This window comes from Podarcis muralis, chromosome 6 (assembly GCF_964188315.1).
Source record: "Podarcis muralis chromosome 6, rPodMur119.hap1.1, whole genome shotgun sequence".
In the NCBI taxonomy this organism is placed as follows: Eukaryota; Metazoa; Chordata; class Lepidosauria; order Squamata; family Lacertidae; genus Podarcis; species Podarcis muralis.
In genome coordinates, this window is record NC_135660.1 from 11139388 (window position 1) to 11151568 (window position 12181).

Sequence of the window (12181 nt, forward strand, 5' to 3'; positions counted from 1 at the left end):
AAAATAAAGCACTGGAAAATCTGCTATCCCACATCACTGGTGCGAGACACACTCAGCCATATATGTATGACTCTCACTTGGGAGTGATGGTAGCCGAACAAGGAGATGAAACATGAAAGTGGCAAATGGAGGACTTGCGTAGAAGCTGTTTTTCCAACTTACTGACATCTGCATAGTGTCCAGAGCAAGAGCAAACTTTCAAGTCAGCTCTCAACTTCAGTATGTCTACATTTTCGCCTGATCTCAATGTGAGACCACTTTGGTTCAAACACAGATACTGCCACTTAATGCCTATACTGTTATGAGCAGATCCCCCTCTAGACATTGGTAGATATTCATGCTATCACCTTAAACCTTCCCCTTGCCAGATTTTAAGGGACAGTTTTTCAATCATATAAATAATATTCTCTGCTCACAAAGTGGAACTTTTCATAGTGTTCTGTACGAATCGACACATCTCTACCTGCCGCTTGAGGATAATAGTACGGAACGCAAATGACATACACATATCTGAGTATTTATTTTTGTCCCCCCCCCCCATAGGTACAAAACAACTATGCTATCTTCATACACCAACTGCACATGCTATTATGCATTAACAGGTTCACTGACACACACAACTTCCCCCTCCCACCCCAACTCAACAGCTGTTTTCACTGATGTGCTTATTTTCTACCTGCAGAAATCCTGGTCAGGAAACCCAAAAATGCAGAGAAAAAGTCATTGATTGCACTGATTGAAAATTTCTTGCACAATCTGCATAGTATGTGTAAAGAAAGCTGGTGGGTTGGGTCTGCAGCCAGCTCACCCTACAGGGCTGCGAGTTCAAAGCCCTGGTTTCCATTAGAGCCAGGATTTATTACTGAACACAAGTAGGGCTACATCACAAGTAGGCCTCTGCCTATAGTGATTCTTTCCTAGTGACATAGGAGTAGATTCATTTGAAGTTCATTCAAGGATAGCATATGTGGAAAACATGTTTAAATTCTAATATTCTGAGCTAGATTCTGACACAGGGACACACAGCAACAACAACAATCAAGCAATTTCATGAATTTGAAGATGGCTTAAAAGGTCTTTTTCATTTCCAAATCTCATCAAGCAATCAGTGCACTTGTGAGGCAATTCAGCCGAATGCCTGAAGTCCAAGTGAATTTTGAGGTCTCCAATCTGCCCTGTCGAATATTCACAATATTGACACAAATAAATCCCTTCCGACATGTGAGTGTTCAAATGTTTGCAATATTCCAGCATGCCTGAAAAGCCCTTCCCGCAGTCATCACAAACATGGGGGAATATTTTGGTGTGCTCAATTGCCACATGCCGGTTGACATTGGTATGAAGCCTGCTGCGGAAGCCACATACTTGGCACACAAAGAAGTTCTTGCATTTGTCAAAGCTGATTTTGTTGACCAGGCTGTACTGGCCTTGCTGCTGCCTGCTGTGGTAGCTGTCGCTCAGCTCAATCAGCCGGCCTGCATGCTCATTCACCACATGGCTGTGCAAGTCCTCGGGGTCACTCGTCTCATGCTCGCAAAACTGGCACAGGTACTGTTCATCACAGCTGTGCTCCTGGAAATGGAGGTACAGCTCACTGCTGGAGGAGAACTGGACGTCGCATTGCTCACACCAGTAAAGGTGGTCGCTGAAGTGTGTGTCTGCTATATGCTGGCTCAAGTTCTCAAACATTACTGTTTTGTAGTCACAGTATTTGCAAATGTAGGGATCTTCCTCGTGGATTTTTAAGTGTTCAATAAGCACTTTTTTAGAGGAGAACGTTTCTTTACATACCCGGCAGATGTTGCCCTCAGGACATGCCTTGTGCTTCAGGACAAGATGCTGCTTCAAATCTGAAAAGTACTTGCTGTTAAATGCGCAGCGCTCACATTTGTATAAGCCACTGCTGTTGGCCCGTAAGATAGGCCATTTTGATTGAATGGTGACATTCAAGGGAGGGTTTTTCTCAAGCACTTTGCAGCTTTCAACTGGGATTTCCTCTGTTTCCTCTGCTTCAAGCTTCTCCGGGGAAATAGTTTGAGTTTCTATGTCATGAACTTCAACAGCCTGGACTTCAGTAGTAGAAATTTCTACAGTCTGAATATCCAGTGGTTTCTCCTCTTCAGTTAAGCTGTCATTGAAGATAGGAGACTCACATGTGTCTTTAAAAATCCCATTATTGGCAGGTTTATCTGCAAAAAGGGAATAAAAGATATGCAAGATGAAAATCAGATGCGCAGGTCTTTTCTTTTGCCATTTTAATGTGCCTGACAAAAATGTATCAAAGTACAATGGATAGAAATATTAGTTTTTAGAACCAATCCAAGTTCTTCTGAGTTATGGACAAGGAGATCACATATGTGAATTAAAAAGCAAGATGCTAAACCTTACCTCGATTATCAGAAACCTTCAAGTCTAGCTGTTTCATAGAACACACACTGTAGCAGTGGTCTGAAAATATGCCGCTATTGTCTATGTATTTTGGGACGCCTGAAGAATCTAGACAGTTAGAAGGAAAGGCAAGTGTTAGCTTGACACACTTTTTTTGCTGCTTTCTGATGCAATGTACAGAAACTACAACTGATATACTTTGCACTGATGACCAATGCTGAAAAGAGTATTTAGAACTTATATAGCAATGTTTATTTCCAAAGTATGACAGAATCAAGGACATTGTGTTCTTATGCTCAATTCCCTGCAGTAAATAAATTAACAAGGTTAACAAAGGAATCCAGAAATACTGTAAATGGATGGTATTTCAGTGGCAGTTACGGCTTTATAGGACAGAGGGCTTTGACTCCACAATCCCATCACTTTACCTTTTCTCAGAATAGCCTAGACAACAAATTATTATTTAGCATATTTCTCTTAGAAGCAACAATGCTAACAAAGCGTACAGAAATCCTTTTGCTCCTTATTTGATACTATGGTGACAGCAGTGGTGCTACTTCAGACACCAATGAGCATTACTGTGTGTTGTACACAACACTGTAGTTTCTGGACAAACTTCTATTTCAGTCATACTGTAATCGAGAATCATAAAGGTTTGCAGCTTTTATACTGAACGTACAACATTATAACTACATATATTATATGCATAAAGACATGCTTTGCATATTCAATAAACTGGTACATTTTAATTAAACAGGAATAGGGAAAGATATATGTCCTAGTTGATGCTTAGTTTTGAAAAATAAGCTATTCTTTACCCACCCATTTCAAAATGTATCTTGTGACTATTTACCTGCTTTATTCACAAGATAACTAATAGCTTTCTGTAAATGAAATAAGTAAACATATTAATCTACCTGAGTAGCGTGAGGGGTGCAGAGTCTTCCTTTTCCTCTTCTTTGGATGTTCATTCATTTTGCTTCAGTCTAAACGAATTGAAATAAAAAAGAACAGAAAGAAAAACGATAAACTTGTTGAAGCTCCTTTACAGTGAGTTAGATGGGAAGATATATATGCAGACCACAAGTCAATAATTTAACCACCCCTGCTGTGCATCAACGTGATCAGGAAGATGATATTTGCCGAGTCTTAAGGCTCTAAGTAACAAATCATTCCACAAACTAGAGATTGTGTGTCACTGGAAGACTTCTGACTCCTGTCAGTCACAACAGGATTTTTCAGGATCAAAGGCCCATCTATTTAGATTAGCTTGTGATTGTTTGTGTTAGATTGCTGCAATTAATTTTTTAATGTAATTTATCTGCACTGTTGGGTATTCCTTTTGCATGCCTTTATTATATGTAGGTGCCCAAACTGGGCATTAGTATAGTTTAGCTTAGCAATGAAAATAAAGGGTTCTATCCACTAGTTGCACAAGCAAGGCAACTTGAATAACCAATCTTTCTTTTCTCTTCCTCCCTTGAAAAACACTCTCCATAGGGTTAGGCCCTCCTCCTGAACCGTGTGGGCTGTGTTGCACACAACTGCAGTGTGAGGGGGAAATTGCCTGAAACCAGACTGAGAGATCTTGGGCCAGCAGCACTTAATGTGCTATTTGAAAACAGTGAGGATACTATCTATGTATCAAACTCAGAAGAACAACAGGGGAACATAGATATGAATCCACTGTGGCTGCTTTGCTATTGAAGGATTTCGTTTCTCAGGGAACAACACATTTTGCCTAGTTTTGTAGCTAGTCAAAATGCATGTTTGTCATTGATGCTGCCCTCCCCGAAGGAAAAGAAATGAAACTTTCACTGCACCGTCAAACAATTTTAATCTCACTTTTGGAATTGAAAGTAATATGACTGGACAGAAAAAGATGAGGCAGTTCTCTCACCATTTCCCCCTTTGATAAACTGCTGAATGACATTTTACAACCAAGGGTCTATTCTTGTGTTATTTTCAAATTGGACTTAATTAGATATTAGATATGTTCCTCCCTGGGTTTACATAATAAAATGTGAGGAAAAGAACTGGGTCTTCCAAATTACTAGACGAAGTCTTCATTAGAAGCTGAAGAACTGTCAACTACACAACTTCTTACAACAGAGGAAACATCTGAAGGAAGAAATAAATCAAGCATCAAAAGAAACCTAGTCAGATTAGAGGAACTATGCAAAGCACAAACTATTCTTATGATCTGTTTGTAAATTACCTTGAGACACGTGGGAGGAGACGAATGATTTAATTAACAACAATTTGAGGACTAGGATCTCCTTGCTTTGAAATATTAATCAGTCACATAGGCAGAGATTTAAAGAAGAGGTGCTCCCTTGTATAATACACACCAGGAGTGGCTAACCTCTGGCATTTCAGATACAGTTATACCTCGTGTTGTGTCTGCTTCATGTTGCGTCTTTTCGCGTTACGTCCCGCGGCAACCCAGAAGTACCGTCATGGGTTACTTCCGGGTTTCGCTGCTCACGCCTGCGCAAAAGCGCTAAATTGCGGCATAAGCGCCAAATTATGCCGCGTGCCTGCACAGACACAGCACTTCGAGTTGCAGGCATTTCACGTTACAGATGGGTCTCTAGAACGGATCCCGTCCATAACACGAGGTACCATTGTATTGCACTCAAAATTCTCATCAGCCCCAACCAGCACAGTTGATTGTCCAGGATTATGGGAGTTGTAACAAAGATATGTAACAAAGGTGCCTGGAGAGCCTCCCTGGGGAAAGCATTCCACACGCGGGGGGCACCACAGAAAAGGGCTGTTCTCATGGTGCCATCCTCTGTGGAGGAAGCACATGAAGAAGGGCCTCAGATTGTGACTGCAGGGTCTGGGGCAGAGGAGAAGTGGTCCTTGAATTATTATGGCCCAGAGCTGTTTAACGCTATAGAAATTATAAGTCAAAATCAGCACTTTGAATTGGGCCTGAAAAATAACCAGCAGCCACTGATTATTAACCAGCAGCCACTTCTGCACCAGCTGAAGTTTCTGAACTGTCCTCAGAGGCACCTCATGTATAACATGTTGCAGTAATCTAGCCTAGAGGTTACCAGAGCATAAATGACAGAAGTTAGGCTATCCCAGACCAGATAGGGCCACAGCTGGGCCACAGAGGCTACCTGAGCCTCAAGCAACAGCAACGGATCCAGAAGCACCCCTAAGCTGTGGACTTGCTCCTTCAGAGGAAGCGAACCACATCAATAGCAAGCCATTTCCCATCCATCTGATCCAGAGAACACCCTAACAGTGCCTCAATCTTATCTGGACTGAGCTTCCATTTATTGGCTCTCATCCAGTCCATTACGGAGGCAAGACATCAGTTCAGTACATTTACTGCCACACCTGCAGGTGTAAAGGAGAATCAGAGCTGTGTCTCAGCAGCATATTGCTGACAATATGCTCCAAAACTCTAGATGATCTCACTTAGTGATTTCATGCAGATGTTAAACAGCATGGGGAATAAAATCAAAGCCTGAGAAACCCCACAATGAAGGCATCATGGGGCAGAAGAGCACTCCTGCAGCATCACCCTCTGGGAACGACCATCCAAGTAGGACAGGAACCACTGCAAAGCGGTGCCACCCACCCCTAACTTGGACAACTGCTCCAGAAGGATACCATGGTCAATGGTATCAAAAGCCACTGAGAAGCAGGGGAGAAATAACAAGGACACTCTTCCCCTGTCTGTCCTGACATAGGTCAGTTTTAAATCAGTTTCTTAGAAACTGAGTTTCTCTGAAGCTGATCGTCCTTACAGCAGGAAAAAATGCATTTCACATTCCCAGTTCACAAATGAGAAATGTTACCAGGGCACTTTGTGAATGGGTGTAAGTTCGCTGGAGAACAACTTCAACAGCAGCTGAGCACAACAAAAAGAGCCAAGAGTCAAATTAGGATATTCTTGAAGATGGAAATATTTTCAACAGGGAATTTCTGTTCAATCACAGAGATTATCTCTTATGTGACATGCAAGCTGGTATTGTATAGTAACTAGGAGATCTAGTGATTCACAAAGTGCCTGTTTTAAATATCACCCTGCCAACATGTCACTAGGTGGTCTGAGGGAAGTCAGTAGTAGTAAGATTTTCAAATTACTAATCCTGCTCTTGACTTTACCATGCCTGAAGTCCTAAATAACCAAGTGTGCACTATTCAACATTTTTAAAAATTGAAAACAGAAAGCATATCTCGATGTGTCTAATTGCAGTAACTCTTAAGCCAATGTAGTCAATAATATGTATTTTTTGAAATGTGGCATTGCTCCACCCAAAGTATTGTTCCCTGAACTTCAGCTATAATCATATTCACATTAGTCATCAGCATAAGGCATTAATCAAGGGGAGAACTAGGACCAGACAAAATTATTTTGGGGATTGAAAATTCGTGTTGCTGTAGAGATATGCAGTATTTACACCTGCACTGGCTCCTCACCAATTGACAATGTAGATACAGTGCAGCACTGGATCAGCAAAAGGGGCGGGTGGGTTGTAGCATGTACATCTGGATTGCAATGCTCACTAGGGACTGTCCCTGGAGAAAAACAACCTACATATTCCTGGATCTTTCCCAATATACTCAATGTACTCTGAAACTGCTTATAAACACAGGCTTCCTGATCAAGTACTAGTTGACCCATATGGCCTCATGCACCATTCCAGCTCAAATGTCTGACCTTTGGCTGACTGGAATAACTTCCGTGAGACAATACAGTTGCGAGAGTGTTGCCTCTGGCGAACCCAGAAATAACCAGTCAGCTGGAGGTTATTCACTTGAAAGCAAGGGATGCATTCTGGAGCACAGAATCTCTGTAAGAGCTCTCTGTCCTGTTGCCTAGAGAGACATGAAGGAGAGTGTTCTACAAAAGGATCCTAGATCACCAAGTTCAGGGATCAGGGCCTACTGCAAGAGTTAGGCCAAGACTCCTTTTGTCCCACAATCTGAATTTCAGAAAATTCAGTTTTATCTTTAAAAGCACAAGTTTTCATCACAGAGCAACAGTCATTGTTGAGAAGATAAATTTGAAACTATGTAAGCAGTATGTGAAAATGGGCAAATCTTTGTACTCTGGTTGGCTTTCCATTCCTTCCAGCTTGTACCTCTCCTACGACTACAATAGCACTCAATTAAAATACCGATTTAAGAATAATGTGTGCCAACCAAATAGGTCTATGCAAAAGATTTTTCATCTACTTAATGGCTGACTGAACTTGGATTTCATGCCCCACTCCATGAACAGTAGATTGTAAGGACATGTTGATCACATGAAATACATACTCATAAATGCCACTACCGAATTATTTAAATTAGAGCAAGCCACCTTTTTTATATCTTGTGAACTTTTTTTTTTTTTTAGAAACCTGTTGAAGATTTAATGGCAAGACGCACACATATCAGACAAGTAGTGAATCAGTCAAGTGAAAAATTATTTTGCTTTTCCTGATCTTTCTTTAGCATTTGTTGTTAAGAATATTATGTTTAAATCCAAAAAGGAGTTTAATTCATATAACTGTAGTGTTGGCAGGGACCCCAAGGATCATCTAGTCCAAACTATGGTTTAGCTTAGTGCAGCAGTGAAACAACTGGGGAGGAGTGGCTCTTCTCTCTGGGAGCTCCTGCATTCATATTAAGCCATGGTTTGACTTAGTCTGATGTGTGAACCAGACCTAAAAATGACAGAGCACCAGTATTTAAAAAGAATGGGAATGAGATTGATTGTATGAGAAATATAAACAATTAAGAAAACAGAAAATAAGAACAGCACTTGCTCCTGAGGATTGCAATTTTAGTTTCTTTCCCAAAAACAGATATATTTCCATATGCTATACAGTGGTACGTCGGGTTAAGAACTTAATTCGTTCTGGAGCTCTGTTCTTAACCTGAAACTGTTCTTAACCTGAGGTACCACTTTAGCTAATGGGGCCTCCTGCCACCGCTGTGCGATTTCTGTTCTCATCCTGAAGCAAAGTTCTTAACTCAAGGTACTATTTCTGGGTTAGCGGAGTCTGTAACCTGAAGCGTCTGTAACCTGAAGTAACCCGAGGTACCACTGTATTTCAATGAAACTTGTAAAAGTGACTGACAGTTTCCCCTCCCATTTGCCAAAAGCTCCCTCTCAGTGGAAGGGAGCAGTTTTGGAGGATATGTGACTATTGCCCTCCCTATCAATCAGCGTTAGAAACTGAGATACGAAAACTAGGCGCTAAATGGCACCTTAAACCCAGGTTATGGGAGCAACAACAGAATGTCTAGGCACACTTTTTAATAACAAGAATACAAAGCTGAAAATGAATGAACTTCAGCTAAAATATTTTGTTTGGTTTCACATGGTCTAGACCTTCCCCTGCCCACCCCCCTAATATTCTTCTTCTCCAGTCTTCAGAGAGTAGCTGGAAGTGGGGAGGCAGAAAAAGGTCATCCTTTCCTTCCACTCTGCAGTTTTATTCTGAAATCCTAGGCACAGTACATTGCCCAGAGTTCAGAAACTGCTCGTGCTAATGAAATTGCATCGCAAAATGTCCTCAAACAATGGGAGTTTCGAACACTGCTATCGATACCTGCACATCTGGACAACACATTAAGCAGAATGAGGTTGTTAGGACCCCAGGAAATGGAATGGAGCATTCCATCTCAAATACCAGAGGGGAACTACTATTTTTTTTAAACGTTTCTCAAAATAAAAGTCTCCTGTCAAGTAAAATATAAATCAAGCATAAGTGTTTTAGCACAGTGAACTAAATATCAACTTGCAGGGAGCATTTTTTAAAAGATATGACTTGATATCTGAAAAGATACAGTTGTTTTCTCCATGTCAGTACCACCTAATATGCTTTGAGGACATATATGCTGCACGAGAATCCTCCTGCAAGTGTTACAAGGAACCAAAAGATTCTAGAATGGGCGCCCTTTCATTATTCCAAATAAACCTATCCCCAATCCCAGAAAACAGGTCTTCTCACATGGGATATTTCTACCAGGAATGGGTATAAGAAAGAAAAACAGCCAGCTCTCCACCCTATGAAAGCCTCCTCTTAGACTGCAGAAATGATGGGTAGTGGAAGAGATAAAAAGCAGATCCTCTCACCTGCCTCCTTCCTTCTCCTTAGCACAAGTGGGCTCAACACATAAGAGCAGCCTGCTGGATCAGATCAACAGCCTATCTAGTCCAGCATCCTGTTCTCACAGAGGCCAACCAGATAGCACTATGTGAGCACAAAATCACTCTCCCCTCCCCTGGTTTCCAGCAACTGATATTCAGAAGCATTGCTACCTCCAACTGTGCCAGTAGAGCATAGCCACCATGGCTAATGGCCATTGATAACCCTCTCCTCTTAAAGCCATTCTTGGGAAAGCAAGTTTCATAGTCTGAGGAAGTACTTTTTAAAAATCTGTCCTAAATCATAGAATCATAGAGTTGGAATAGACCACAAGGGCCATCGAGTCCAACCCCCTGCCAAGCAGGAAACACCATCAGAGCACTCCTGACATATGGTTGTCAAGCCTCTGCTTAAAGACCTCCAAAGAAGGAGACTCCACCACACTCCTTGGCAGCAAATTCCACTGTCAAACAGCTCTTACTGTCAGGAAGTTCTTGCTAATGTTTAGGTGGAATCTTCTTTCTTGTAGTTTGGATCCACTGCTCCGTGTCCGCTTCTCTGGAGCAGCAGAAAACAACCTTTCTCCCTCCTCTATATGACATCCTTTTATATATTTGAACATGGCTATCATTTCACCCCTTAACCTCCTCTTCTCCAGGCTAAACATGCCCAGCTCCCTTAGCCGTTCCTCATAAGGCATCGTTTCCAGGCCTTTGACCATTTTGGTTGCCCTCCTCTGGACACGTTCCAGTTTGTCAGTGTCCTTCTTGAACTGTGGTGCCCAGAACTGGACACAGTACTCCAGGTGAATGTCTCCCAACATTCAGATTTATTGGTTGTCCACATGTTTTAGTGTTATGAGAGAGGAAGATAAACCTTTCTCTGTCCACTTTCTCCACGCCACACATAATTTTATAAACTTCTTTCATGTTGCTTCCCATTCACCCTTTCTCTAAACTACAACTGTCCAAACGCCGCAATCTTTCTTCACAGGAGTTGCCAACCTCAAGGACCACTCCTGACTCTATAGATAATTTGTGATCCTTCCATCCTTCCAGGGAGCCAAACTGAATGCTATAAAAATTCAGCCTCGTTGAATCACCACCCCTAAAAGCAGCAAACCCCCAAGCCCCGTCCCCACTGCTTTCAAACCACGTTGTCCCTCCAGGCGCCCCATCCTACGTTTGTGTTTTTACATGGTCACAAGCTGCGTCCGCCTCCTCACAACCCGCTGAATCGGACGCGGAAGCTCCGCTGGGGTGGTTCTCTAAGTCGCTCCCGGGTGCATAAAGCGCGCAGGCATGAATTAGGATGCCTTGCGCGCTGCTGCCATTTACCATTCATTGATTAACTGGGTTCCTATGCGGTTTCAAGGGACGCAGGTGGCGCTGTGGATTAAACCACTGAGCCTAGGACTTGCCAATCAGAAGGTCGGCGGTTCGAATCCCCGCGACGGGGTGAGCTCCCATTGCTCGGTCCCTGCTCCTGCCAACGTAGCAGTTCGAAAGCACGTCAAAGTGCAAGTAGATAAATAGGTACCACTCCGGCGGGAAGGTAAACGGCGTTTCCGTGCGCTGCTCTGGTTCGCCAGAAGCGGCTTAGTCATGCTGGCCACATGACTTGGAAGCTGTACACCGGCTCCTTTGGCCAATAAAACAAGATGAGCACCGTGCCCCCAGAGTCAGTCACGACTGGACCTAGTGGTCAGGGGTCCCTTTACCTTTTGCAGTGGCACCTCAGGTTAGAAGAGTGCGTAACCTGAAGCGTATGTAACCTGAAGCATATGTAACCCGAGGTACCACTATATGCCGGTTTTACATAAAGACACACGTTGCTCCCTCCCTCCCTCTCTGCCCCCCCCCCAATAACTGGCTACCCACCTCAGAAGGTGAGAGGTACATTCATAATGGGATGGATCCTCTGACAAGAGATAATAAACGGTCTGAACGTAATCAAGCCTGGGTCCATCCTGCAGATGATGATGATGAGGGTGTGTGTGTGGAGCTAGCGAGCCGCCTCCTACAACCCCACAAAGCTGAAGAGAATTCAGGCGCCCGAGTTGCCTCAGAGTTTGCGGGGGGGGGGGGCGCCATGGATAATAATAAGAAATAGCGGGATTTCCTTCTTCCCTTCTCCCCCTTCCAGTGGCAGGAGGAAAAAGGAGGGGGAAAAGGAGGCCGAGCCTTCCTTCCCTCCCCACACCTACCTCACGCCTTCCCCGCCACAGGACTCACCTTGAGCAGCAGGCCGCAAGCGGCGCCTCACACACGCGCCGCCGCCGCCGCAACGGAAGATGGGGAGGGGGGAGGAGAGGAGCGCGCGCACGCCGTGTTGCCCCGCCCCCGACGCAGCTGGGCGCATGCGGGCGTCGACGCCACGCCTCCCTTACCCCTGAGGGCCTCGCGGTAAGACCGGCCGATCTAACACGCCCAGGCAGGGGTGTGTGTCCTAGGATGCCGGGGGTTAGTGGGGCTCCGCCTCTGTGTCCACGGCGACTCTTTGCAGGTGAAAATAGGCGTGCTTGCATCAACAGGCGGGAGGGTTTTTGCGTTTCTCTGTTGTTGATTCTTTTACATTCAGATTTTTTTTCTTAAAAAATTCCTCGCCCCAGATGCGGTCCGAAGTGGTACAGTCCATTCTAGGCACCTGTCTGGACTCTCGCCGCCTCATTCTGATAAATGTGG

The 12181-nt window shown here is 43.6% G+C and overlaps 1 protein-coding gene across 2 annotated transcripts; it reads right to left on the reverse strand.

Annotated features, from left to right (window-relative positions):
- Positions 1 to 501: 501 nt before the first annotated feature.
- Positions 502 to 11837, reverse strand: ZNF639 (zinc finger protein 639). 2 transcript variants are annotated; one of them, XM_028731618.2, is made up of 4 exons: positions 11732 to 11837; positions 3306 to 3374; positions 2389 to 2496; positions 502 to 2189 (listed from the first exon to the last, which is right to left on the reverse strand). In XM_028731618.2, the coding sequence occupies exons 2-4, from the start codon at positions 3361 to 3363 to the stop codon at positions 1039 to 1041; spliced, it is 1317 nt and encodes a 438-aa protein (XP_028587451.1). In that variant the 5' UTR covers positions 3364 to 3374; positions 11732 to 11837; the 3' UTR covers positions 502 to 1038. The 2 variants fall into 2 exon arrangements, with proteins under 2 accessions (XP_028587451.1, XP_028587452.1); XM_028731619.2 differs by lacking the exon at positions 11732 to 11837 and adding an exon at positions 11378 to 11634.
- Between the last annotated feature and the right edge of the window lie 344 nt (positions 11838 to 12181).